The sequence below is a fragment of the Saccopteryx bilineata genome, chromosome 1 (assembly GCF_036850765.1).
Source record: "Saccopteryx bilineata isolate mSacBil1 chromosome 1, mSacBil1_pri_phased_curated, whole genome shotgun sequence".
NCBI lineage: Eukaryota > Metazoa > Chordata > Mammalia > Chiroptera > Emballonuridae > Saccopteryx > Saccopteryx bilineata.
In genome coordinates, this window is record NC_089490.1 from 407,926,572 (window position 1) to 407,953,494 (window position 26,923).

Below are 26,923 nucleotides of genomic sequence, written 5' to 3' on the forward strand. Positions count from 1 at the left end.
CTGCACGTTCCTGTCTATGGGTCAGGTGTGTGCCAGTCTCCTTCTTGGGGTCATTGTATTGACCCCTGTGTCCCTTTAGTTCTGAGAAATCTGGGTCCCTGCAGTGAGTCAGTAGGGCTGGACACAAAGACCACACAGGCATGGTCATGTTGTCATGCACACACACCATTCACGCACAGATGGGATCATCCCCTCTCCGCCCACAGAGCTGTGCAGAGGGGACACTGTGGGGCAAGGACATTTTCTGAGCATCCTTGGCACTCAATGCATGTCCCTGTATTTCCCCTGCATTGGGCACCCCCTGACCCAGTGGCCTGGCAGAGGTGGGTGGCTAAACACATGCACACACCCTGTGTGGCTGGGGGCGAGGTCCCCTGGGCCTTGCTGCGGCCGGGCCAATGACAGGGCAGGCTAATTGCAGGGGCTTAAGCACAGTGTGACTCAGGGTTTCAAGCACCCCGCCCAGGGTCCTTTGCGTCTCAAGGGAGCCCCCTTAGCCCACCCATTCTGCATGGGCTGGGGGTGGAGGTCTGCTTAACCACTTACTCGGATTCCCCAAAAGCAGACCGAGGTATCTCCAGTGTACCGGCAGACAGTGCCGTGGCTGTGTGCCCACAGTGCCCCGGCTGAGTGCCCACAGTGCCCTGGCTGTGTGCCCACAGTGCCCTGGCTGAGTGCCCACAGTGCCCCAGGCCCAGGAATGTGTGCTGCCTGAGCCAGACCCCAGAGGCAGAGGGCTGTGCTGGCTGGGGTCTGGGGATGAAGACGCAGCACTGGCCTGTGCTGGGCACAGGTCCCACGCTGGACCAAAGACAAGGGCACTGTGCCAGTGCTTGGACCAGGATGGAGACAGCCTGCCAACCCTGAGCTCCAGGTTTAGCCCAAGGCGGAACCAACCCATGCTGGATAGAGAGGCTGGGAGCAGGGTCAGCCCGTGTGTGGCCAGGTATATGTCCCCAGCATGGGACGGTCTGTGGGTCATCAGGAAGCAATGATTTTCCAGAGTGTGTGGTCAGGTCAGGTAGGGGGCAAGGTCACTGGCACCCAGGTTGTGTCCTGGGCAGGCAGAGGAACGCTGATGTGATTTAGGCCATTAGCTACCCTGGTCCCTGAGCCCAGCACGCATGCGCTGTCACCCCAGAGGGTCGCCCCGCCATAGACACGGGTGGCCGCGCACATGGGTGGTCTGCACGCACAGCAGCATCACGCTCCGTCCGGGCAGCACCCCCACCTGCTGCCGGTGCCACGCCCGGATCCAGGGCTCCCGCACAGGGACCGCTGCTCTAGCAGACCTGCCGGGGCCTTCACTGGGCAAGGATGGCCTGTGGGTGCCCGAGAGCCCCACCACGGACCTGGGGGAGCTGGTACTGGCGCGTGGGCTGGTCTGCAACTTGGCCATCTCCCCTGGAGGCCACTCTGCTCCCCGTGCTGCACCCCTCCACCCCCACCCGCAGCCACACGGAGTTGGACGTGGGGTCCCCCACCCCTCCACCCACCCCATGTCCATCAGTTTGTCTGCCTGGTGTCTGCTTCTTGGAGAACCTGGACTGCCTCTCGCCAGAAAACACTTGGCCAGCGAGAGGAGGGATGGGAGCAGCGGAGGACAAGACCCACCCACTCACTCTAAGTGACCAGGGACTGGCTGGAAGCCCGATCCACCGCGTGTCCTCACTTCCCAAGGGGCTCCTCAGAGCAGACGCGGCTTTTCCCAGCACCGACTTTAATTCCTCAGGCAGTGCGCGGGCAGGACCCTCGCCACCTCACCTCATTCTTGGGAAACCCCTGAGGACCCAAGTCTGACAAGCCACCGGTGGGGCTGAGGCCCCGGCAGAAGCTGGGCAGAGCCTCGGCGGAGGGCAGCCTGTCCGGGACAGATGGACCCAGGGCCTCGGCCGAGGGCAGCCTGCTCGGGACAGATGGACCCAGGGCCAGGGAGGGCAGCCTGCTCGGGACAGATGGACCCAGGGCCTCGGAGGGCAGCCTGCTCGGGACAGATGGACCCAGGGCCTCGGAGGGCAGCCTGCTCGGGACAGATGGACCCAGGGCCAGGGAGGGCAGCCTGCTCGGGACAGATGGACCCAGGGCCACGGAGGGCAGCCTGCTCGGGACAGATGGACCCAGGGCCACGGCCGAGGGCAGCCTGCTCGGGACAGATGGACCCAGGGCCTCGGCCGAGGGCAGCCTGCTCGGGACAGATGGACCCAGGGCCTCGGCCGAGAGCAGCCTGCTCGGGACAGATGGACCCAGGGCCTCGGCCGAGGGCAGCCTGCTCGGGACAGATGGACCCAGGGCCTCGGCCGAGGGCAGCCTGCTCGGGACAGATGGACCCAGGGCCTCGGCCGAGGGCAGCCTGCTCGGGACAGATGGACCCAGGGCCAGGGAGGGCAGCCTGCTCGGGACAGATGGACCCAGGGCCAGGGAGGGCAGCCTGCTCGGGACAGATGGACCCAGGGCCTCGGCCGAGGGCAGCCTGCTCAGGACAGATGGACCCAGGGCCACGGAGGGAAGCCTGCTCAGGACAGATGGACCCAGGGCCACAGCCTGGAACCCATGTGCGCTGGGCTTGCTCCCTCTGGCCAGAGAGGAGACACCGGTCTTGCTCCACTCGGCTGAGGAAAGGACGTGATGGAAGCCGCTCAACCCGCCTGAAGTGTCCCAGAGACCGGAGGCGTCAACGACTGAGGATGCTGAGTGCCCAGGATAGCCCAAAAGCACCTGGACCCAGCCACGACTGACCCCCAGCGTTGTGACATAAAACGTTCTCCGTGGTGAAGCTGCCGTGAGTCAGAGTCATTCTGCAGAGCAAGTCCCCCGTGCCCCTCGCTCCCTGCCGCCCTCCTCACCACAGCCCGAGCCTGCCTCTGTCTGACGCTCCCCGCCCTCCCTGGAGAAGGGACCCCGAGGTACAGCCGGTGAGGGTGCTAGCCCAGAGGGGTGGGCGCAGACACACTGCTGTGGAAGGCCACGGGGAAATCACCCATCCACGGGGGTTAGACCAGGAAGAGCTCAGGCTGGAGGCAGTCTTGAACTTCAGGCGGAAGAATCCAGACCTTCCCTAGGGTCCAGGAGCCCAGCTGCCAGGGGGAGGGTGAGCGGGAGGCAGACAGCAGGCTGGGAGGGGGCCCAGGAGCGGGGCTGCAGCCAGCTGCAGGGAGTGTGGGGCCCATGGGAGCACCAGGCGAGGGACCCTGTGGGGCTGGAGGATCCGAGGTGTCCCAGAAGGGGTGCTGTGGGTTCCAGTGTCTTCAAACATTTCTCTCAGGACATTTTGAAGAACTTGCTGCCTCTGCTTCCGACGAGAGTGACCTCTGTATGCGGCCAGCGGAGCAGGGGAAGGAGACCTTGTGTCCTGCAAGGAGAGGAGGGTCACCTCAGGGGCTCATGGGCTCCGGGCGCCTGGCTGGGTCTGGGGGCAGTCGCCTACCTGGACACAGGGGAAGCCGGTCTTGAGATGGCCACAGCTCCACCTCCAGCGGGGAGGCCCAGGGCCTGGCCCGGGTCCTGACCGCGAGCGTCACCGAGCCCTCGGAGAAGGAGAAGTCAAGCTTGTTCCCCTGGTAGGAGAGGCCAGAGACGCTCACCCCGGAGACCCCCGCCGGACACATGGGGTCGAAGGTCACACCAGCCCTGGTGATCCTGGGAGAGGGGGCGGTTCTGTGAGGCAGGCAGGCAGGCAGGGGCGGGTGACCCCCTTCCGCCGGCCACCGCACTCACCTGAACCCCGTGAACCCAAAGAGCGCCGCCTGCAGGAAGCCCCCCATGCCTGTCAGGAAGTTCACGGCTCCAGACCCATCGGCATTCTCCGTCCACACCTGCAGGGGTAAGGCGGTCAGTCTGGCGGTCAGTCCGGGGTCCCCCGGACACAGGCAGTCCTGAGGGCACTGTCCCTACTCCCGGAGGGTCAAGTGGGAATGGCCAGGGCTGTGACCCTGCTGTGACCCCTGCTGCCCCCATCACCCGGGGGCCCCATCAGGAGGCAGGTGTGGTCAGGGCGTGGGCTGAGGCTGGGGTCAGGCTGGCCTTGAAGGGCTCGGTGATGTTGGCGAAACTCCTCTCCAGCAGGTCCCACGCCCGCCTGGGGTCCTTCAGCTCCATCCAGCCCACAGCAAACATGCTCTGGGGTCAAAGGTCAGAGGGCACGCAGAAGTGAGGTCCACCGCGCGGGGGCAGACTGAGGCCAGTGGGGGCAAGGCTGGAGCTGCCGTAAGGACCACTACCCATCTTACCCAGGTCATGGCAGGGCCCTGGGGAGATGTCGCAGCCTCGTAAATCTCCAGGTTGTTCTTACGAACGTGAGGGGTCAGGGAGAAGGGGACAGGGTACCCCAGGAGCACGACATCTGCCTGCTTCACCTCCTCTCCTGGGGACACAGGGGCTGGTGATGAGGGGGGGGGAGGAGGGCGGGGACTCGATGTGGGGAAGGGGTGCTGAAGGGGCTCCGGTCCACCTACCAGGCTCATACCCATCGAACTCGGGGTGGAAGTCCCGCTTCAGGTCGAAGGGCAGCTTGATCTTCTCAGCCACCGCCAGCCAGCGGCTGGGGACGGGCTGCCCCAGGTCCCGGGCCAGGGCTGCGGCAAAGCGCAGGCTAGGAGAGGCAGGGAGGGGGAGGCTGCAGCCCGGGGGCCCCGGCTGGCTCCCCGAATAGCAGGGCGGGGCTGGGGTGGGCTGCTGGGTCTGACCTGTTCTGGACCAGGACGTTGGTGTACACAGAGTTGTTGACCCCTGAGTGGTATTCATCAGGGGGCATGACTCCTGGGCACAACAGGCAAGACGGTGCTTAGTTCAGGGTCTTAGAGACCTTCCCTGATGCCACTGGCCCCTGTGGGGCTGGCAACATCAGGGGCTGGAAGTCACATGCTGAGCCAAGGAGTATCCATCTGCTCCCAGCTCGTGACCATTTACACCGCCCCCCACCCATGACAATCTACCCTTCTTATGACCATCCACGCCCCCTTCATGACTGCTGCCCAACCCCCCATGGCTACCTACTGCCCCCGTCCCATGACCATCCACGGCCCCTATATGACCGCTGCCCAACCCCTCATGGCTACCTACTTGCCCCTGTCCCATGACCATCCACACCCCCTTCATGACCGCTGCCCAACCCCCCATGGCTACCTACTGCCCCTGCCCCATGACCATCCACCATGCCCCTTCATGACCGCTGCCCAACCCCCATGGCTACCTACTGCCCCTGTCCCATGACCATCCACGCCCCCTTCATGACCGCTGCCCAACCCCCCATGGCTACCTACTGCCCCTGCCCCATGACCATCCATGGCCCCTTCATGACCGCTGCCCAACCCCCCATGGCTACCTACTGCCCCTGTCCCATGACCATCCACGCCCCTTCATGACCGCTGCCCAACCCCCCATGGCTACCTACTGACCCTGCCCCATGACCATCCATGGCCCCTTCATGACCGCTGCCCAACCCCCCATGGCTACCTACTGCCCCTGCCCCATGACCATCCACGCCCCTTCATGACCGCTGCCCAACGCCCCATGGCTACCTACTGCCCCTGCCCCATGACCATCCACGCCCCCTTCATGACCGCTGCCCAACCCCCCATGGCTACCTACTGCCCCTGCCCCAACCATCCACGGCCCCTTCATGACCGCTGTCCAACCCCCCATGGCTACCTACTGCCCCTGTCCCGTGACCATCCACGCCCCCTTCATGACCGCTGCCCAACCCCTCATGGCTACCTACTTGCCCCTGTCCCATGACCATCCACACCCCCTTCATGACCGCTGCCCAACGCCCCATGGCTACCTACTGCCCCCGTCCCGTGACCATCCACGCCCCTTCATGACTGCTGCCCAACGCCCCATGGCTACCTACTGCCCCTGTCCCATGACCATCCACGCCCCTTCATATGACCGCTGCCCAACCCCCCATGGCTACCTACTGCCCCCGTCCCATGACCATCCACGCCCCTTCATGACCGCTGCCCAACGCCCCATGGCTACCTATTGCCCCCGTCCCATGACCATCCACGCCCCTTCATGACCGCTGCCCAACCCCCCATGGCTACCTACTGCCCCCGTCCCATGACCATCCACGCCCCTTCATGACCGCTGCCCAACCCCCCATGGCTACCTACTGCCCCTGCCCCAGGACCATCCACGGCCCCTTCATGACCGCTGCCCAACCCCCCATGGCTACCTACCGCCCCTGTCCCGTGACCATCCACGGCCCCTTCATGACCGCTGCCCAACGCCCCATGGCTACCTACTGCCCCTGTCCCATGACCATCCACGGCTCCTTCATGACCGCTGCCCAACGCCCCATGGCTACCTACTGCCCCTGTCCCATGACCATCTACGGCTCCTTCATGACCGCTGCCCAACGCCCCATGGCTACCTACTGCCCCTGTCCCATGACCATCCACGCCCCTTCATGACCGCTGCCCAACCCCCCATGGCTACCTACTGACCCTGCCCCATGACCATCCATGGCCCCTTCATGACCGCTGCCCAACCCCCCATGGCTACCTACCGCCCCTGTCCTGTGACCATCCACGGCCCCTTCATGACCGCTGCCCAACGCCCCATGGCTACCTACTGCCCCTGTCCCATGACCATCCACGCCCCTTCATGACCGCTGCCCAACCCCCCATGGCTACCTACTGCCCCCGTCCCATGACTATCCACGCCCCCTTCATGACCGCTGCCCAACCCCCCATGGCTACCTACTGCCCCTGTCCCATGACCATCCACCACGCCCCTTCATGACCGCTGCCCAACCCCCCATGGCTACCTACTGCCCCTGCCCCAGGACCATCCACGCCCCCTTCATGACCGCTGCCCAACGTCCCATGGCTACCTACCGCCCCTGCCCCATGACCATCCACGCCCCCTTCATGACCGCTGCCCAATCCCCCATGGCTACCTACCGCCCCTGTCCCAGGACCATCCACCGTGCCCTCACCCTTCAGGTGGTACTTCTCCTCCTCAGGGCTCCACTCTACCCGGCTGCACCAAAACTCAGCCACGGCGCGGACCACATCCCAGCCACCAGCCTCTTGGAAGAGCTGCAGGTCCTGCAGGAGGACCGGGCTGGACAGCGGCCACGGCACCCACGGCTCTATAGTTCCCAGTGGCCGCTGCACTTCTTGCCAATGCCCACCCTTCCGAGCACACAGAGGGAAAGGCTTGGTTCCAGGCAGGAAGTCCCAGCCCGGTGGGGGGAGGTGGCCACACTAGCAGCAGTCACTCTTGGTGGGCACAGTGACACCTCACCTGGGTGCTGTGGTAATAGAGCTGGAAGGCCAGCACCACAGCCCCGTTGACGTGGACTTCCTGGGTCCCGTAAACGTCCTCAGGGCAGACCTCCAGGCCAGAACCAGCGCTCTCCCAGGCAAACTTGGCTCCCTGAGGGTTGGGGGGAATGCAGACCTGATTCTGTTCTCAGTGGGGGGAGGGGGGAGGCGAGGGGGGGGGCGCGGCCCATGCATTTCCTAATGCTCTCATCCTTAAGCCACAGAGGGTAGAGGTGGGGGCACCAACTGCCCGAGTGCTCACTGCATGTGCCCAGTATGACCAGGTGGCCTCTGCTGGTTTCACTGTGGGCTGCCCCGATGCAGGGCAGTGAGGGGCCCCCGGGGGGGTCCTATCCAGGCCATTTCCACCTGTACAGGCTGGGGCATGCTGCTGAGCCCCTGTAAGAATCCAAGACATCCCCCCCCTTCCAGAGAAAGGTCTGGCAATATCAAGCCCTTCTGAGGTACCCTGCAGGGGTCGTCAAACTTTTTATAAAAACCGCCCACTTTTGGCCCTGGCCGGTTGGCTCAGCGGTAGAGCGTCGGCCTGGTGTGCGGGGGACCCGGGTTCGATTCCTGGCCAGGGCACACAGGAGAAGCGCCCATCTGCTTCTCCACCCCTCCCCCTCTCTTTCCTCTCTGTCTCTCTCTTCCCCTCCCGCAGCCAAGGCTCCATTGGAGCAAAGATGGCCCGGGCGCTGGGGATGGCTCCTTGGCCTCTGCCCCAGGCGCTAGAGTGGCTCTGGTCACGGCAGAGCGACGCCCCGGAGGGGCAGAGCGTCGCCCCCTGGTGGGCGTGCCGGGTGGATCCCAGTCGGGCGCATGCAGGAGTCTGTCTGACTGTCTCTCCCCGTTTCCAGCTTCAGAAAAATACAAAAAAACCCCAAAAAACCCCCAAAAAACAAAAAAACCCGTCCACTTTTGCAGTGCTGGTCAACCTGGTCCCTACCGTGCAACCAAACAGCGCTGCGATTGGCCCACCATGAAAGCTGGAACGCCCACCAGTGGGCGGTAGGGACCAGGTCTACCGGCACTACAAAAGTGGGCGGTCTTTATAAAAAGTTTGACGACCCCTGCAGGGGGTTACTCAGCCCCCCCCCCCTCACCTGGTAGCCTAGGTTACGGGCGTTGTCCAGGGCCCCGCCCAGCGTCTGGACGCGGTACTGCAGGAGAGCCCTGGCGGCCTCTGGCTGGAACAGGAGGATGTTGGGGAACATCCACAGATCCTGAGAGCACAGCCGAGGGGTCCCTTGTCCCGGAGTGCTCGCCCCCGCCCCCCTCCCCCTCTCTCTGCCCTGGAGGGGCCTCAGAGACAGCACAGCTCCTTGCTGCCCACCTGGGTCTGTCCTGGGCTCTCCCCGCCTGCCCACCACACATCCTCATCTCCAGCTCAGACCCTATGGACCCCTGCCCAGGGCTTCACCTCCCCAGTGGGCATCTGGGTCGGCCTGGGGCACAGGTCAGGGTCCGGGTGTGGGCGGCCTGCCTCACTGTGCGCTGCCCGCCTGACTCAGCCCCTCCACGCCCATAGCACCGGCTTCCCTGGACCCTCCATGCCCACTGGTCACCAAGTCCCCACTTCTCCTGGCTCCCACTCCTGCCTGAGTCCTCACCCTCCTCCCTCCATGCTCCCTCAGCGGCTACAAGGGTCTTTCCAGAACACACATCTGTCTGTGTCAACCCCAATTTAAAAAGTCTCTACGGCTCCTGCATCTCCCTCTCTAACTGCCCTTCCTGCCTCGGGGGCGGGGGGCACAGCTCCCAGCCCTGGCTAGACGCCATGCACCCTTCCAGCTCTGGGACTTTGTGCCTTCTGGTCTCCTTGCAGAATCACATATTCATCAAACTCCCACATCCTTTGGCTGAGATGCCCCCTCCTCCAGGAAGCCTTCCTTTCTGCGATGGCCCCCTGTGCTTCCCCAACCACAGTTCCCATCCCAGGCAGGGCAGAGGCAGCAGCCTGCTTGTACCTTAGCCACAGGACCCTCTGTGCCCGTGCGCCACCCACCCTGCGGCAGGTGTGCGTTGGGATGATGCTCACCTGGTCCCAGAACACGTGGCCCCAGTAGCATTCCTCACGGCTCCCGTTGGCGAGGCCCCCGGGGCTGAGTCCGTGGCAGCCGTAGCCCGGGATCCCGGGCTCGGGCAGGGCACTGAGAAGGTAGTAGAGGGCACCACGCAGGGCCTGGCGCAGCGACAGGGGCCCCACCACATCCAGGCCACAGCCTGCCCAGAGCTGGGCCCACGCCTGGGCGTGAGCAGTATACAGAGCGCCCCTGGCCTGCAGCTGCAGGGCCTCGGCGAGGCAGGCCTGGGCCTCAGCCTGGCTGCTGCCCACCACTGTCAGGAACTCCCAGGTCCTGTCTTCCTCACCTTCCCCCAGGGTGAGGGCTGGGGGCACTGGTGTCCACAGCATGTGCACCTCCTGCTGCAGCCCCCCAGGCTGCTCAGGGGTGAGCGTGAGGCCATACAGATACCTACGAGAGCATGGCTGTGTCTTAGGGACAGGCTTCCCCCCGGGCCACCCGGCTGGCCTCCAGCCCCTTCTCACCGGGCTCCCCGAAAGTCAGGCCCCCAGTGCAGGTCCAAGTCTGGGCTTTCTGGGCGGAAGGCAGACCGCAGCCGCACCGTGATGGGCCGGCTCCCCGTGGCCAGGCGGGTGATGGACACACTGAAGGCCAGGACATGCGGCAGGGTGCGGTGGGCATAAATGCGTTGGGAGGCCCGGAAGCTGGAGCCCTCCAGGGTGTGCAGAAAGGACCCTGGGGGTGGCAGAGGGGAAAACAGGCAAGTCACCTCCCTGCCCCACGCAGGGCCAGTGAGAACAGTTACCAGGCTGCTGGCCTTTCTGCGCTGGGAGTGGAGCCCCCCTCGCCCTTCAGGGAGGCAGACCCGCCACCGGAGCTGAGCTGCCCTGTGCAGGAAGTTCCAGTTCACTGGGGCTCCCAGACCCTGCCAGTCCAGGAGCACTGCCCTGTCCACTAGGTCTCAAAAGGCAGCGGCCCGGGGCCTTTCCTTTGAGCTGGGCATCTTGACTTAGAAGACGCCAGGGGAGGATCAGTTCCCCCACTAATCTGGAACAACGGCTGGGGCGAGGAGGGCTAGCAGGACGAGCAGAGGCTACCTGTGTTAGTGTCCAGAACAAAGGCCGTGGTCATCGGCTCTCCTGTCCCTGCAGAGGCCTCCAGCTGGACGTTGAGGGGACTGGGTAGAATGGCCCGGTGTGTATCCCCCAAGGCCCCATTGTATACACCACTCACATGCAGGGTGTCATGATAGACACGTGTGCCCAAGTATGCGTTGGTCACGGTGGCCCAGAGCCGGGGGTCACCGGGCAGAGCGTGAGCCGTGAACACGGTGGGGTCTTCACCAGCATCCGCCATGGGGGGCCTTTTTCAAAGGAGGGGCCTGGAAAAGGGTGGGGGTCAGGGGACCCCCTATTTGGCTGGGTTTCCCTCTTCTGACAGGGTTAACCCCAAAGCCCCCTGCCCTTGGAACGTGGCTGACGTCCTCAACAGATGACGGCAGGCGGGTAGGCCCACCTGGGCAGCCCTGGTTCTCAGAAACCCCACTTTGGAGCCACCCTAGGAAAAGCCGTCACCCCTAATACTGATGTCCCAGGACCCAACTTAGTCCCCAGACTACACCTTGAGACACCCGGTCCTAACCCTTCCGTTTCTCTCCAGGCCGCAATCCCAGAGCCCCACCCTGTGGGTGGAAGTGAGGAGGCCTGCGCCCACGAACACTGCTCCCCGAGGAGGCCGCCTTGGCGCGCTGTGGGGTGTCGGGGGGTGCAGTCCTAGGGCGCTGGGAGGGGCTGAGGGATCGAGAGGCCCGGCCAGAGCCTCGGGAGGAAGGGTCACCGCCGTCTCTGGGCTCACCGCAGCCCCGCCGGGTGGGACGGAGAGGTGCCCTGTTGCTACCGTGTCGGCCGGAAGGTCCCTCAATCCCCGCCCCCAGGGCGGTGCAGGGCGGTGCAGGGCGGGCGGGACGGACGGCTGGTCCCCGCCCCCGGGGCGCGCAGGAAAGACGAGGCCGGGACAGCGCGTGTGGGTTGGGTTACAGCCCGGATCCCAACCCCTGAGGCTGCGTGGCTCGCTGTGCAGACCCGGTGGGCCGCGGGCGGAGATGGGCCTTGAGGGAACGTGTGTGAGAAACAGGGTGCCAACCTTAACCCCAGAGATGTCTCCCAAGGCGGGTCCGAGAGGGGCAGGGGCCTCGGGCTGCAGCCCTCCCTGCTGCCTGCCCTGCAGGAGAGTCCCGGGTGTCCTGCGGAAGTGTCCTCCTCTTTGCCCAGGTCCCTTCTTCCTCTCCTCAGCCTCTCCTCCTCTATCTCCTCTCCTGCCCACCTGCCCACCTGGACGCTCCAGCCTTGGGCCTGGGCCTGTTTCATCCTCGTGTCTCACTCCACAGGCTGACCCAGGTGTTGGACCCCAATGACACAGGTGTTCTCCACTCGGTTGCAGCCAGAGACACTCAGATGCAACATGTCCCCTGAAACTGCTCCTCCTGCCACACCTCCACCTGTGTGGTCCCCTATCTACCTCCACCCACCAGACCCGCTGGTCCCGCCTTGCAGGCCTGCCCATCACTGTCCCACAGTAACTTCCTGGGTTAGCCCACGCCATGCTTTCTGCTTCTGCTCTGCCCTTTGGGCCTGAGGGTGGTGAGGTCAGACCAGGCCTTCTGCTCAGAGGTCTGCAGGGGCACCCACCTCAGCAGAGGACAAGCCACGTAGGCCCCCTCCCCCGCTCCACACAGCCTGGCTTCCTTCTTCTGCGACACTTGGACGTTCTGAGAGTGCTCCCTGCTGTGGACTGAATGTCTGTGGCCCCAAAACCTGTCTGTTGACATCTAATCCCCAGTGTGATAGTATTTGGAGGCGGGGCCTTTTGGAGGTAATTAAGTCAAGAGCCATCAAGATTGGGGCACGTGTCCTTAGAAGAGGCCAGAGAGCAAGCGAGGTCTCTACCCGCGTGAAGAGCCACCTGCACCCAGGAGCAGGGCCTTCCCCAGACAGTGAAGTAACCAGCACCTTGATCAGGGGTCCCCAAACTACGGTCCGCGGGCCACATGAGGCCCCCTGAGGCCATTTATCCGGCCCCCACCGCACTTCCGGAAGGGGCACCTCTTTCATTGGTGGTCAGTGAGAGGAGCATAGTTCCCATTGAAATACTGGTCAGTTTGTTGATTTAAATTTACTTGCTCTTTATTTTAAATGTTATATTTGTTTCCGTTTTGTTTTTTTACTTTAAAATAAGATATGTGCAGTGTGCATAGGGATTTGTTCATAGTTTTTTTTTATAGTCCGGCCCTCCAATGGTCTGAGGGACAGTGAACTGGGCCCCTGTGTAAAAAGTTTGGGGACCCCTGACCTTGATTGTGGACTTTGCAGTTCCCAGAGCGTGAGCCGTGAACACGACGGGGTCTTCACCAGCATCTGCCCCGGGAAGACCTCTGAATGGTCAGAAACAAATTTCTGTTGCTGATAACCTGCCAGTGTATGGTGTTTTGTTACAGCAAGCAGCCTGGACTGACCGGGACACTTACCCTTCGTGGCTTTGACACCCAGCTGCTCGTCCCTGGCCCGGAACACTTTCCTTCAGGATGTCCCCAGGGCCCCTGTCCTCAGTGAGGTTCCCAGGCCCCTTACAGGTCACAGAAGCCCTTGGTTCAGTCTCTCCCGCCCCATTTGCTACGTGTATTTATTGTCTGTCTTCCAGCTGGAATGCCAGCTCTGGGAGGGGGGAGCAGGGGCTTTTGTCTGTTTTGTAGAATGAATGACTGGATTTGGAAGTCGATTATGAAATGGCATTTCCTCTGGGAAGTGGAGGGGCTGACTCTCGGGTCCCCTCCACCTGGGTGGGGTCTCAAGAGCTGGCCAAGCCCAGCAGTGTTGAACAGGAACTTGAGGGCTGGCTACTGCTGGCCTGTCCATCAAGCCTTGCAGCCGGGCTGTCCCCCTGACCCTTGGTGTCTTCATCTTTGAAACAGGCACTACAGCCCCACCCCATGAAGATGGGTTAGGAACCAAAGGAAGGGTGGTTAGGACACCTGGCCAAGTGCAACAGAAACAACAAATGATTGCAAAGGATTTATTATTAGCAGACGCAGGCTGCCCACCTCCCACACCATCCCAGCCACCATCCAGAGCCGGGCCACTGCCAATTCCACTCTGTCTTGGTCTCTGTTCCTGAAGACCTGAGGCAGCAAGTGGACATCTCTGGGCTGAAGCACACAGCCACAGGGATGGCTTCACTCCTCAAGTCAAGACCCACATTCCTGAGGGGGGGATGGTGGCCTGTCTACCTCTGGGTGGTCAAGGGTCAGCCCTTACATGATCCTTGGTGGCCAGGGGCAGAACTGTGGGGCCACGGGTCCCCTAGAGCAGATGGAGATGGGACCAGGGAAGACGCCACTCTGCACCCAGCACAGCAGGTCAATGTCAACCCACGGCAGGTGCTCAGTCACAGGGCTCTCGGCATCGTGGTGGGTGCTGTGGTGGGGGGTCTGCAAGGAGGCGGCTGGAGGGTCCCAGGAGAGGAAGGTGGGTGGAGCCCCCGTGGAGGTTAAGGGGAGGAGTCGTCTCTGGCTGTCCCTATGTTGTAGGGGGGAGGGGCATGTTCCAGACCCTGTCCCATGAAAGGGGCCATGTCCACCTAGGCCTCTCCCTGCCTGTCCAGGGCCCCACAGCTGAGAGCGACATCCTCACACCTTCAGAACAGGGACTCCTCTGACTGGAGTCCTCCTGCTGGCACTGGCCTCCGGGGCCTCAGAAGGCCGTGTTCAGTCCCCTGGGAGGCTCAGAGTGGCTGCTCAGCGCTGGGTGTGTGATGACCAGGTCCGGTTTGGCTGTCCTCACGGCTCGCAGCTCCTCCAGTGACTGCTCGCTCAGCTCCACGGAGGTCAGACTACAGCCACATACAGAGGACAGGGGCGGGGGTTGGTGGGAGGCAGGGAGAGTCCAGGGCGGGGGGGGGGTGATGAGAGGGGAGCAGGGGGACAGGGGTGGGGCTATTGGCCTGGGCTGGGCCACAGTTGCACAGCGACAGAAGATGGCCCCTTGGAGGTGGTCAGAGGCTGAGGAACTGCCCTCCAGGCCTCTGAGGAGTAAGAGAGAGTGGGGATCATTGACCCAGACTGTGATCATGGCACCAGACAACAGATGGCTGTTTGGTCTGGCAGAGCGTCCAAGGGCTGGGGCCAGGGCTTTGTGGGGTGAGTCTCCAGGGATTGCGGTCGCTCGTGAGGACCCTGGGAGGGGCTGTTTTTCAGGGCCTGGGGCAGCGATTTTCAACCTTTTCATCTCATGGCACACGTAAACTAATTACTAAAATTCTGCAGCACACCAGAAAATGTGTCTTTTTTGCCAGTCTGACAAAAAAAAAAAAAAAAAAAAGTGTAATTTTGATTAATTCACACCACACTGCTGTTGTATTGGCTACTGTCATTTTTAAATTTGGTAACCCAAGGGAAAAGAGGTCAGTGTCCCCGGCTGACTAGTCAGGTACTGCCTGTTTGAGAAGTTCTTGTCGCGCACGGCACACCAGTTGAAAATCGCTGGCCGAGGGGCAGCCTCCAGATTCCCACCCCAACCCAGGCCGGAGAGGTGTGTTCCCAGCCCCCGCCTCGCGGCGGCCTCCACCTGAGGGTCTGCAGGCGGCATCCTGGATGCTGCAGGACGGCGCACAGGTAGGTCACCGTGGGTCCCGACAGCTGGCAGCCGCTGAGGTCTAGGGTGGTCAGTGCAGGGCTGTGCTCCAGCGCGCGGATTATGTACTGGAGGGCTTCCTGGAGGCCGTGCTGCTGCAGCCTGGAGGAAGGTTGACTTCAGGAGCTGCTGGGGGGGGGGTCCCATCCCTCAGTCCCTCCCAGACGCAACCTCACCTGAGTGTCTGCACCCGGCACCCCGGCCAGGCCAGGCCCTCGCTCAGCACACGAAGCCCCACCTCGCTGAGGCCGTTGTGAAGGAGGCTTAGCTCAGTCAGGGCGGGGGCCTTCCTCAGGGCCTTGGACAGGTCACGGCACACCGAGTCCGGGAGTTTGCAGCAGGACAGCCTGTGGTCCAGAGCGCAGGGTCTATCTCAGGTCCCTGGGCCACCTCGCTGCACCCCAGCTGTGCAAACTGCCCCTTCCCTGGACGCTGAGGTTCAGTATGGAGATGCGTTGGCTGCACAGCTCCCTTGCTCCTTGTCACCACAGGTGACCCTGGGGTCCGTGAGCACAGGTGCGCACACTGGACCACACTCCTGTCTTCTTTAAGACGCGGTTGGCCACGGGCTTTCTGAGGAGCCCAGACAGACCTGGCTGGCCACACGTTGACCTCCACAGAACTGTCCCTCACGTTAAGGCAGCCGCAGTTTCATTAGCCAGGCCCTGACGGCCAGGAGGTATGCTGCTTTTACTTTTTTGTCATCATAAATAAATACTGTGATAAACAGCGTTGTGTATTTAGTTTAGTGGCAGGACCGATGGCCCAGCTGTGCTGATCACCTTGTGGATCCCTGTGCCGCTTCCAGGTCACTGGAAATACCCCCAAATAAACTAAGTGACTGTGTCATGAGGACGGGACCGAACCCCTGTCACCACCCAGCCCCATCACCACCATCAGCACCGGCTCTTGTATTGTTCGGACTCTCTGTTCACTGGGTGACAGCTAACAGGGAGAGTTAGGACGTCCTAAGGGCGGTGTCTGTGTGGCCTCACTGATTCTCACGTCAGCCCTCTGAGAACGACTGTCCTGGCTCCTTTTCAGAGGGAAGAGGCTGGAGCTCAAACCGACTGACTCGCTCAAGGGCTCAGAGGCCAGGCCTGGCCTCCTCCCTACGGCGCGGAGCAGCCTCCCCTTGGGAAGGAACACATTCCGGTCTCCTCCACGCCCGCCCGGAATGCTCAGCTGGACCCTGCTTCCCACCTGGATTGGACCGACTCCCCTCCTAACTAGCACCTAAGCCAATGATAGACCCCGGCCCTCCACTCTTATGCCCCACGTGGGCAGGGCTTGTTGAGCCCAGCACGGTACACCAGGAGCCACGGCCTCTCAGCCTGTCCCCCCTTCGCCATCCCCAGACAGGGTCACACCTCTGTCCTTCCCGGGACATCTTGCTCTGTGTCCCTTCCAGGGGAGGGGACAGGGGCAAGGTCACTCACGTCAGGCTGGTCAGACCACACTGCTGGTCGGTCATGGCGTCGCAGAGTGGACGCAGTGGGGAGGCCTGGGGTTTTCTTGTGGCGGATTGAGAACTGCTGGGAAAGAGAAGAAGGTGAAGTCCAACCCCCCCCAGCCCCTTGCAGTCCCTCCCTCCTTCCTGTGGTCCTCACGTGTCAGAGCTGCCTCTGTCCTCACCCCACACCCAAGTGAAACCTCTCACCCACGACCTCGTGTGCCTCCCCCTGGAGCTGTCTATGGGCGTCCACTAGGAGCCTGTCTCCCATACTGCCAGCGTGGGTCTGCCCTTGAGCCTGCGATGGGCATCACCAGCCCTTGGCAACGTCCTGACATTCATTCTCCTAACATGTTGAGCCCCTGGGTCAGGTGCCGGGTTGGAGCTAAGTGCCAGAAACAATGACACCAACAGCTTTGCCCTGAAGCAGCTGAAAGTCTGGGGAAGGAAACAGGCATGGGCAGATGGCATGGCCTATGGTGGTCATGGGGCACTGTTTGGACCTAAGGGGGTCCCAGGCCAACTGGAGGAGTCTGGGCTGGCCATGCGGGCAGGCCAGGATCTGGGTGGAGGAAACAGCAGGTGCGAAGGCTCAAGGCACAGGGGGCACGGTGTATTGCAGAGGTCATTGTGCGGAAGCCCGGGGCGCGGGTTGGGGCTAGTGTAGAGCTACATGGCCATGCAGGGGTCGTCAAACTTTTTATAAAAACCGCCCACTTTTGCAGTGCTAGTCAAACTGGTCCCTGCCGCCCACTAGTGGGCGGTCCAGCTTTCATGGTGGGCCAATCGCAGCGCTGTTTGGTTGCGCGGTAGGGACCAGATTGACCAGCACTGCAAAAGTGGGCGGTTTTATAAAAAGTTTGCAGTCTGCCTTGGCTGTGGATGGCTGGGGGTGTTTGGGGCTGGTCATGGAGAGGACACCCAGGGGAAGAAGGTGGCCGTTGGGAGGCTGCCTCACAAGAGAGTGGGCACAACCAGCCCTAAAGTTCTGCCTCTGATTTGGGGACAGGCTCCCCATGCCCAGATGAACACTCGGGTGCCCACAGAGTGGGTCTGGGAGTGGGCGCCCGCCCCGAGACTCACGAGCTCCCGCTCAGGCTGCCCTGCAGTCTCTTCATCAGGCTCTTCTTCTTCTTCTGCACAGCGGGCAGTGCACATCTATCCAGCCGCAATGCCTGTCCCGCCGGGCAGCACCGCACGCAGTAGCTCAGGACAGCCACGTCCATGCGGCTGAAGCGCAGGCACTCCAGAGCCAGCTCAGGGACGCTCTGGAGGGCCTGGCGCACGAAGGCGGCCTCCTGCGTCTCGTACAGGCAGTAGAGCAGCTGCAGCAGGAAGTTGAACTCCTCCTCCTCCTCCTCCGATTCCTCTGACTCCTCAGTGCCGTGCAGGGAGTCGGTCTCCTCGGCCCCCTCGGCCCCCTCTGGCCCCATCCGAGGGCTCCCCTGGCTCTGGTCCTGCACCCACTTCAGGACGTCCTGCTTCACGCACTCTGAAACCACGCAGCCGAGGTGGCGCTCTATGTCCCGCATCCGCTCGGCGTTCAGCAGCCCGAAGAGGAAGCGCGTCGTGAGCACGAGGTGGCAGCGCAGCTCCGCGCCCCAGCGCAGAAGCTCCCCTACAGCGCCGCGCGGCGCCTCGCGGGGCTCCTCCTCGTCCAGCAGGTAAGACAGAGCAGCGAAGAATTCCTGGAAGCTCTGGTCAATGAAGTGGTAGGTGAACTCCGTCTGGAGCACGCCCGGGAGCTCTTTCTTGTTGAGAAACAGCGCCTGGATTAGGGAGCCACGAAGCTGCAGTCTCTCCAGATGCTGCTCTGCGAACTGGGTCCTGCGCCCCAGAACGCCTTCGCGGGCCAGGCGGCACAGCCTGCGCAGCTCACGTGTCAGCCGGGGCTTGTCCGAGGCGGGCGCCGAGCCCAGGATGCTGGTGATGAAAAGCAGGTACACGGACGTGGTGGTCTTGGTGGTGCTGGACAGGTCCTGGCCAAGCCTCAGCTGCTCGTGCAGAACGGTGCACACAATCCAGCACACGAAAGGCATGTAGCACAGCGCGAACAGCGTCTCGTTCTCCTTCACGAAGCGGTAGGCGCGCTCAGCCCGCCACTCGTCCCGGAAGAACCTGTAGAAGTACTTCTTCTTGTCCTTGTCGGAGAAGCCGCGCACCTCGGCGCACTGCGGAGAGCACAGGCGGCCCTGCAGCCTGCCCGGGGCTGCGGTCCGCGTCGTCACCAGCAGGCGGGCCTTGGGCAACAGCGCCTTGCTCAGCAGACCGCCCAGCACCCGCGCGCCGCCGGCGGCCTCGAAGGGGTCCGTGCAGGGCGCCGCCTCCTCCCGCCCCGGAGGCGGCAGATCGTCCACGCCGTCCAGGATGAAGAGCAGCCGCTCCGATTCCGACTCGGCGAGCATCTGTCGCACTGGCGCGCTGCGGTCCGGGCACTGATCCAGGATCAGGTCGGCGAGGCTGCAGGGGCCCGGTCGCTCCAGCAGCTCTCGGCAAGACAGGAAGAAGGCGAAGTCCACCTGGCCGTGGTACAGCTTGCCTGCCGCCCAGTCGTACAGGATTTTCTTGGCCGCCATGGTCTTGCCGATGCCGGCCGGGCCCTGCAGCACCACGGTCAGCGGCCGCTGGCCCTGCTCGTCGCGGCAGAACAGGCGGTTGAAGGTGTGGGTGTCCGAGCGCCAAGCGCGCTCCGGCTCGGGCTCCTGCGCGGGTCCCAGGGCGTCGTGCTCCAGGGCGGCGCTCTCGGGCGCGATGAGCAGCTTGGTGAAGCGCTTGTTGATCTTCACCGAGCGCGCGTTTCTCTCCTTCACCTTGGCGTGCTGCCACAGCACGTGCTCTCGGTATTTCTTCTTGTACTCTGGGAGGGGGAGGGGTAAGGGGGCCGAGGATGGGGCGGGCTGTGCCAGCTGCCCTCCCACCCTGCTCAGGTCTCAGTTTCCCCTGATGCGCCCCAACCCCCCTCGCCGACCCACAGCCCGCCCATGCCCGCTCCTCCCTGGGAGCCGCCGTCAGAACCAGACTGGCGAGAGGCCACGCTTGCTTCAAGCCAGGACTCCCGGTTGGGGCAGCTCAGGGCCTACGCGTCCCACCCAGAGACCTACCGGACACGGAGAGCAGCGCTGAAGAGCTGGGCCCGAGCCCTGAAAGGAACACCTGTCATGAGGCCACTTAAACGTGCGCGCGGGGGGAGGGGAGCAATGGAGAGGCGTCGCCACCCTCAAGGGCACCCAGGGTCCCAGCACTTAAGGCCCGTGAATCTGTGGGTGAAGCTTGCACGGGCAGGGGACGCACCGGGCCTTTCTGGGGAAGCGGGAGGGTGGGAGGCCTGTGTCCCGGGAAGGAATGGAGGTACAGGGACCCTGCGACCCCTCGTCCCCCTACACCCTGGGCTCACGCTGCAGCCGCTGCTCCTTGAGCCGCGCGGCGGTGTCGCGGATGTCCGCCTTCTTCAGGGTCTTGCGGGCCACATCCAGCGCAGGCTCCGGTCCGTAGAATTGGGTCAACAGCTCGGCTAGGTCCACGGCATCCGCGCTTTCCAGCCGCCCCCTCGGGATGCTGCGGCCGTTCAGCGGCTCATCCCGCAGCTTGTGGCGGAAGCGCTTCATCTGCTCCTGGTTCAAGTCCTCGAATGCCGCCAGAAGCAGCTCGCGGGTGGTGGCCGCGCGGGACGCCACGCTGGGGGCCGGCAGGCTGGCCGGAGAGCAGGGTCAGCACGTGGGCTGCATCCCCAAACCCCGGCCCCTCCTCTCCGCCTGCCACCCCCCCACACACACACACGCACACATGCGCGCGCGCGCGCACGCCCAGGCACCCACGGAGATCAGGGGCTCCACCAGCCTGATCCTCTGAGCAGAAGGGAGTTCTCTCCCCCACCAGGATCTGGGGTGGGGCTTTGCCTTGGAGCAGAGTCGCTGCCTGCAGTGAGGTGGGGACACTCCCGGGCAGGTACTGGATGCCACAGACCCAGGCCTCTCGGGGTGCGTTTACTTCGTGACTCCCCTGCTGCACGGTGCCTTTCACGCACTGGCCTGGCCTGTGCCCTCACCTGCCCTCACCCCTTCCCTGCCTCCTCTCTCCTGGGAGCCTGGGACAGAGCTGGCCTCAGCAGGGAGCCCGAATCCCCCTCTGGCCCAGGCTGCTGTCCTGGGTCCCCACTACCCCTGCACTCACCCCCACCTGGGGGCCTTGCACAGGAGTCCGAGTCTGACTTTCTGCTGGGGGACAGACCCTGCAGTGCGTTCCTAGAATCTGGAGCCTGGGCAGTGGGGGAAGGATGTGGACAAGGGGGTGTGAAGGCCCAAAGAGTTAGCAGGGTGAGGCGGTGGCCCCAGAGGGTTGAGACTAGGCAGGTCCCGAGTGACCAGCATGAGACCCAGCACTCACCTGAGGGAGGAAGCCTCAGCCTGGTCCATGGTGACCGGCCCTTAGATCTAGAACTCAAGGGGCAGAGGTGGGGCTCAGAGAGGTGACCCCTCTGCACCGTGACTACAGCCGAGTCCTAAGGGGGTCGTCCAGCCCCATCCCTGCCCCCGGTCCAGGTCTTTTAGCTCAGCCAGTACTGAGATGTCCGTCCAATAGTCATCCAGCTCCCAAACTCAGACTGTAGCACCTTTCAAGAGCTCTGCTTGGCGACCTTTGGTTCTCTCCTTTCCTTTATTTAGTTAATGTTCCCTGAGGACCCATGGGGTGTGGCAGGGAGGCGTGGCTGTAAGCAGGTGACTGTGCAGACCAGGTGGGCTGCATGGAGGAGGTAGCTGGCTCAGAACTGAGTTAAATTCTGAAGGCAGGGGTGAGAAAGGGCTTCCTAGGTGGAAGGAGATGGAGAACAGAGGAGGAGCTGGGGGTGTTGTTAGGGAGAGAGAAGCTGTCACCTGGGGACAGGAGATAAAGGGACAGGGAAGGGCTTTTGAAGTTTCCAAAGTGGGGCTTGAACAGACTGATGGGAAGAGGTTTGGACGTGACAGACATGGGGCCACCCGAGTGTGGTGTTCTTCAGACGGTGTCTGTGTGACGTGTGTGTGTGCCTGTTAGGTGACCATGTTAGGATTTGTGTGGATGTTTCCGTGGTTGGTTCAATGATAGTCCCCGTGGACATGGGGTCCTAATCCCTGGCCCCTGTGAAAGTTTTCTCATGTCATAAAAAACTTTGCAGCCTGACCAGGCGGTGGCGCAGTGGATGGAGCATCGGACTGGGATGCAGAGGACCAGGGTTCGAGACCCCGAGGTCGCCAGATGCAGAGGACCCGGGTTCGAGACCCCGAGTTCGCCAGATGCAGAGGACCCGGGTTCGAGACCCCGAGGTCACCAGCTTGATTGCGGGCTCATCTGGTTTGAGGAAAAGCCCATCAGCTTGAACCCAAGGTCACTGGCTCCAGCAAGGGGTTACTCGGTCTGCTTAAGTCCCGCGGTCGAGGCACACATGAGAGAGCAATCAATGAACAACTAAGGTGTTGTAACGTGCAATGAAAAACTAATGATTGATGCTTCTCATCTCTCTTTGTTCCTGTCTGTCTCTCCCTGTCTATCCCTCTCTTTGGCTCACTCTCTGGCTCTGTAGAAAATAAATAAATAAATAAATAAATAAATAAATAAATAAACAAACAAACAAACTTGGCAGATGTGATTAAATTCAAGATTTAAGATGGGAAAATTATCCTGGATTATCCAGGTGGGTCCTGCATTTCCTCAAGCGTCACCAATGGAAGCAAGGTGACAGTGACCGTGGCAGGGGCTAGGCCGCTGGCTCGGAGGCTGGAGGAAGCGCCAGGTGCCAAGCAGCACGAAGAAGGCAGCACACAGGGCTGGACATGCAATGAGAGAGGCAAGGCGCTCTCCCCAGATCCAGATCTTCCAGGGAAAGTGTAGCCGACACCTGGATTTCCGCCCAGGGGAGCTGGTTTTGGACTTCTGACCCCCAGAACTGTGACAGAATAAATGCGTGTTGCTTTTATCTCCTGAGCTTGTCGCCACTTGTTTCAGCGGCCACAGACACGAGGCCAGCGTGTCACCGAGGGCACCTGTGTGACTGTGCCTTTCTCTGACCGCGCATCTTCAGAGCAGGTGCCCTGAGGTGTCACGGCCTTCCTGGTTCCCTCTCCCGTGGACCACAGGCCGTCCCCGCATTCAGGACTTGGGAGAGAGCCTGGGGTCTCAGGAGTCTCTGTTCCCCTGCCCCCCCCCCCACAGGAAGGGGCCTACACAGGAGTCTCTTTCTCCCATGGCTTTTTTCTATGTCAGACAAACAGACCCCAGCTCACCCTCAGGGGGGCTCAGGTTGTCAAAGGTTCTGTGTAGTCACACTCACATCACCATGGACGTAACCCCCTTGCTCTCTCTTGCTCCCTGAACTCCTGCTGGGACCCCACCAGGTCATTGGACTACCCATGACACAGGGAAGCCTCCTGGGCAAGGATGCTGCCAGCACACATCCCAGGGGGAGGAGGGGAATTCTGTGCTTTTAAAGGACAAATCTCACTGGTTTCCACAGAGCCCTGAGAGGTGGAAGCAGCTTCATCCTGAGCCAAGCCCACAGCAGGGATGAGCCGCTCTGCAGACCACCCTGTGGGAATCACCCAGCAAAGCGGAGCATTGCACAGGGTCTCCTTGGGGTCAGAGTTCCGGGGACACGTGCTGAGCGGAGTCTGGCCACCACTCTATAAAAGGGACGCCTGCCATGAGCCCTGTGTGGGGTCCCTGAATCGGCTCCCCCGAGGGGCTGGCATTCTGAAGCAGGCACTTAGCTGGACATAAAATACGGACTCTGCACAGAATCACTCCTGCTCTGGTGTGTTCTGCCCTGGGCAGCGGGGGGCAGGGTTCTGAGGCCTGTGATATCGAGGTGCCAAGGTCATCCCCACTTCCTGAGATAGACCCTCCTTAAACGGACTGTGTGCCCTGTGAACCCTCAGCACCTGCTGATAACAGACCTGGGAATGGCTTTGATAACAGGGCTCAGCATTTCCAGAGACTCTGGTGGTGAGGAGAGCTGAGCAGCGCTGGGGGAGGGGAGGGGACTGGGGGCGTGGTGCTGGGGAGGGGCGGGTGGGGGGGCAGAGGACAGGAAGAGAGTAAGAGGAGGGTGTCCACAAGATCGCCTCTCTGGATTTCTGTGACCTCCAGGTTTAGCTTCTGGGTCACTTCCAAAGGCAAAACTTTGACATCTTGCACACATAATTTACACTGCAGTTTGAATTCCTCCAAGGTCCCACAGCCACATCCAGAGATCAGCTTAGCTCTGGATGGAAGTCTCACAACCGTGTCACTTGGCGCTTCGACTTCTCACAAGGGATTTATTTGCCCATCACAGAGCACGTGTCTTCTCTTTGAAGACACGTAGGAATTTCTCCCAGCGCTGAAGCTCCATGCTCAGGGCATGGCTGAGAAGTTCCCTCCCCTCTCCTTCCCCGCTCCTCCAGCCCCCAGTCTGCAGACCCCAGCACCGGGCTTGCTCCCCACAACGTCCTCTTCTGCCTCTGTCCCCCAGAAGTGCAACAGCACGCACCATGTCCTCTAGCCTGCCCCATGTCTCCTTCCACTGCCTCTCTTTTGAGGAGCGGCACCAGAGCCCTGGGAACAGCCCCTCTGGGCTCTCCCAGGACCATGGGGCTCAGCCCTGGCCAGTGAGAGGGACAGGAGGTCTGCTGAGGACGTGTTCAGGAAGCCTGTGTTCCTGGGGGTGCCTGGGTGACGTGGGCACAGGCTTGTGCTCTTGGCCTCCCCCCCCTCACCACTTTGTCCTGGAATGACCAGGGCAAGGGCCAGGAGGTCTCGGACGGTGTGCACATGAGGATGGAAACCGCTTACTGAGACTGGGGGAGTGAAGGACCTTGACCCACAGATGACGTCCGGGATGCGGAGCCAGCTTGGAGTCGCCTCCAGAGCCCTAGGTGAGACCTCGTCCCCTGGTCTCTGTCCCAGATGCCCAGGCAGTGTTCACTGAGCCTGTCTGAGGCCACGCCTACCCTCCGCTCACTTCTGCTGCCTCTTTCCCCAGCAAGATCCGTGGCCCCTGGTCTCCCATCAAAACCGGGCCACGCCCTTTGCAGCCCTGTCTCCAGTTCCTCCAGGAATGCCCTGTCCTTTCTGCCCCCTAGATCCACAGAGGGGGGCCTCCTGCTCCAGCGAAGCCTGCTGGCCACATGCTCCCCCCCCCCCCCCCGCCACGTAACCTCTGAGAGGTCTGTCTAGGCAGCCAAAGAGAGAAAGGTTTACACTGTTGTTGTTTTTTTTCAATTAGACAACTTTGACTAAATGAGAAAACTACATTTAAAATATGCTTTAAAACAAGATGAAATCAGCTTGACCTGTGGTGGCGCAGTGGATAAAGCATCGACCTGGAAATGCTGAGGTTGCCGGTTCGAAACCCCAGGGCTTGCCGGATCAAGGCACATGTGAGAAGCAACTACTACAAGTTGATGTTTCCTTCTCCTTCCTCCCATCTCTCTTTTTTTCTCTCTCTCAAATCAATAAATAAAATCTTTTTAAAAAGTGGCATTAGAAAAAAAAAAAGACATGCATTTGAAAGAGCATTGCTCTATACTAAAAAAAATCACATCTCTTGCACTAATATAATACACCAACTCATAAAATTTAAGTTAACAGACTTCTCAGGTTTGTACTGCTCTTTAAAAGAAGACTAATATCATTAGCTTTTAAAAAGGTAGAAAAATTTTTTAAATATTTTTTTTTTGAAGGAAGGAAGTTCATGCTACAACATGGTGGAAATGTTAAGACTTTATGCCAAAAAATAAATCCCGTGTGATTCCACTCATACGAGGTCCCCAGAGGAGTCAGAAGCACAGAGACAGAAAGTAGATGGTGGTGCTGGGGCTGGAGGAGGAGAGAGGGGGTGAGTGTTTAATGGGGACACAGTCAGTCTGGGAAGATGGAAAGTTCTGGAGATGTTGGTGGTGACGGTTGTACCACAGTGTGAACGTGCTTAACCCATTTATGTCTCGTGTTGCATTATTGGAACGGTAGTGACGTGGGGGTTATTTACACCCCACCGCTCTCGGTCATCGCCGAGGTCTGATCGACACACGCCTGCCTCCTGAGGGTGCACCCTGTTACACAGCACACAGAGGTGGTCACTGCCGCAGACACTGGCATGCTGGGAGCTTGTCAAAAAGTGATGTGAGTCTTCGGGAAATGTTTGGAGAACTGAGTCTCAGAATTTACAACCTCCAGCATACATGGGTTGATGCCACTGAGCTGTGCACTTAACAATGGTCCTGGCCTTTGGTTGCACAGTAGGTAGAGCGTTGACCTGCAATGCTGAGGTCGATGGTTCAAGGCCCTGAGCTTGCCTGGTTGAGGCCCGTATGACCAGCCACCGATGAACAACTGAAGTGAAGCAACTATGAGTTGAAACTTCTCATCCCCCACCCCCACCATAAAATCCATAAAATCAGTTTTTACAGAGGCAGAGATAGACAGGGACAGACAGACAGGAACAGAGAGAGAGATGAGAAGCATCAATCATCAGTTTCTTGTTGCATGTTGCGACTTCTTAGTTGTTCATTGATTGCTTTCTCACATGTGCCTTGACCGTGGGCTTTCAGCAGACCGAGTAACCTGTTGCTTGAGCCAGCGACCTTGGGTCCAAGCTGGTGAGCTCTGCTCAAACCAGATGAGCCTGCGCTCAAACTGGAGACCTCGGGGTCTCGAACCTGGGTCCTTCCGCATCCCAGTCCGACGCTCTATCCACTGTGCCACCACCTGGTCAGGCAGTAAAATCTCTTTTAAAAAGTGGTTAACTTGCCCTGGCCGGTTGGCTCAGCGGTAGAGCATCGGCCTGGCGTGCGGGGGACCCGGGTTCGATTCCCGGCCAGGGCACATAGGAGAAGCGCCCATTTGCTTCTCCACCCTGCCCCCCCTCCTTCCTCTCTGTCTCTCTCTTCCCCTCCCGCAGCCAAGGCTCCATTGGAGCAAAGATGGCCCGGGCGCTGGGGATGGCTCCTTGGCCTCTACCCCAGGCACTAGAGTGGCTCTGGTCGCGTCAGAGTGACGCCCTGGAGGGGCAGAGCATCGCCCCCTGGTGGGCAGAGCGTGCCCCCTGGTGGGCGTGCCGGGTGGATCCCGGTCGGGCACATGCGGGAGTCTGACTGTCTCTCCCCGTTTCCGGCTTCAGAAAAAAAAAAAAAAAAAAGTGGTTAACAACTCGATGCTAAGACTGTGACTGTCATGACCACTAGGCAGCACTGCCCTAAATACGTCATAAAGACCATACTCACTGAACACAGTGTCAACGTCCCATTTTTACACTTGATCTTAGCCAAAAGGCCGAGGAGCGATCAATGTCCCATTTTTATTCGTAGGGCTCAACCACGGTCTTTTCAGTTTGTAGAAGCAGTTTTGGGTCTGTATTTACAACTTTTGATGGTTACCTGCACTCCCGTTTCTGGCAATGAACTTTGTCATTAGCCTGACCGAGCAGTGGTGCAGTGGATAGAGCACCAGACTGGGACACAGAAGACCCAGGTTCAAAACCCT

General features: G+C 61.2%; 2 protein-coding genes across 4 annotated transcripts; both read right to left on the reverse strand.

Moving 5' to 3' along the window:
• Positions 1–2,854: 2,854 nt before the first annotated feature.
• Positions 2,855–11,214, reverse strand: LOC136319127 (protein-glucosylgalactosylhydroxylysine glucosidase-like). Its single transcript, XM_066252506.1, has 14 exons — positions 10,916–11,214; positions 10,393–10,676; positions 9,820–10,030; positions 9,310–9,745; positions 8,375–8,494; positions 7,249–7,380; positions 6,938–7,049; positions 4,683–4,755; positions 4,452–4,588; positions 4,227–4,360; positions 4,021–4,116; positions 3,715–3,812; positions 3,425–3,636; positions 2,855–3,349 (listed from the first exon to the last, which is right to left on the reverse strand). The coding sequence occupies exons 2-14, from the start codon at positions 10,649–10,651 to the stop codon at positions 3,246–3,248; spliced, it is 2,124 nt and encodes a 707-aa protein (XP_066108603.1). The 5' UTR covers positions 10,652–10,676; positions 10,916–11,214; the 3' UTR covers positions 2,855–3,245.
• A 2,135-nt stretch (positions 11,215–13,349) lies between these two features.
• On the reverse strand, positions 13,350–21,086 carry LOC136319128 (NACHT, LRR and PYD domains-containing protein 6-like). 3 transcript variants are annotated; one of them, XM_066252509.1, is made up of 8 exons: positions 20,816–21,086; positions 19,827–20,107; positions 19,534–19,572; positions 17,516–19,289; positions 16,419–16,514; positions 15,156–15,326; positions 14,914–15,081; positions 13,350–14,179 (listed from the first exon to the last, which is right to left on the reverse strand). In XM_066252509.1, exons 1-8 carry the CDS (start codon positions 20,842–20,844, stop codon positions 14,041–14,043), a joined length of 2,697 nt encoding a protein of 898 aa, XP_066108606.1. In that variant the 5' UTR covers positions 20,845–21,086; the 3' UTR covers positions 13,350–14,040. The 3 variants fall into 3 exon arrangements, with proteins under 3 accessions (XP_066108606.1, XP_066108605.1, XP_066108604.1); XM_066252508.1 differs by having other exon boundaries at positions 16,419–16,511; positions 19,827–20,122; positions 20,816–21,082; XM_066252507.1 differs by having other exon boundaries at positions 19,827–20,122; positions 20,816–21,082.
• Between the last annotated feature and the right edge of the window lie 5,837 nt (positions 21,087–26,923).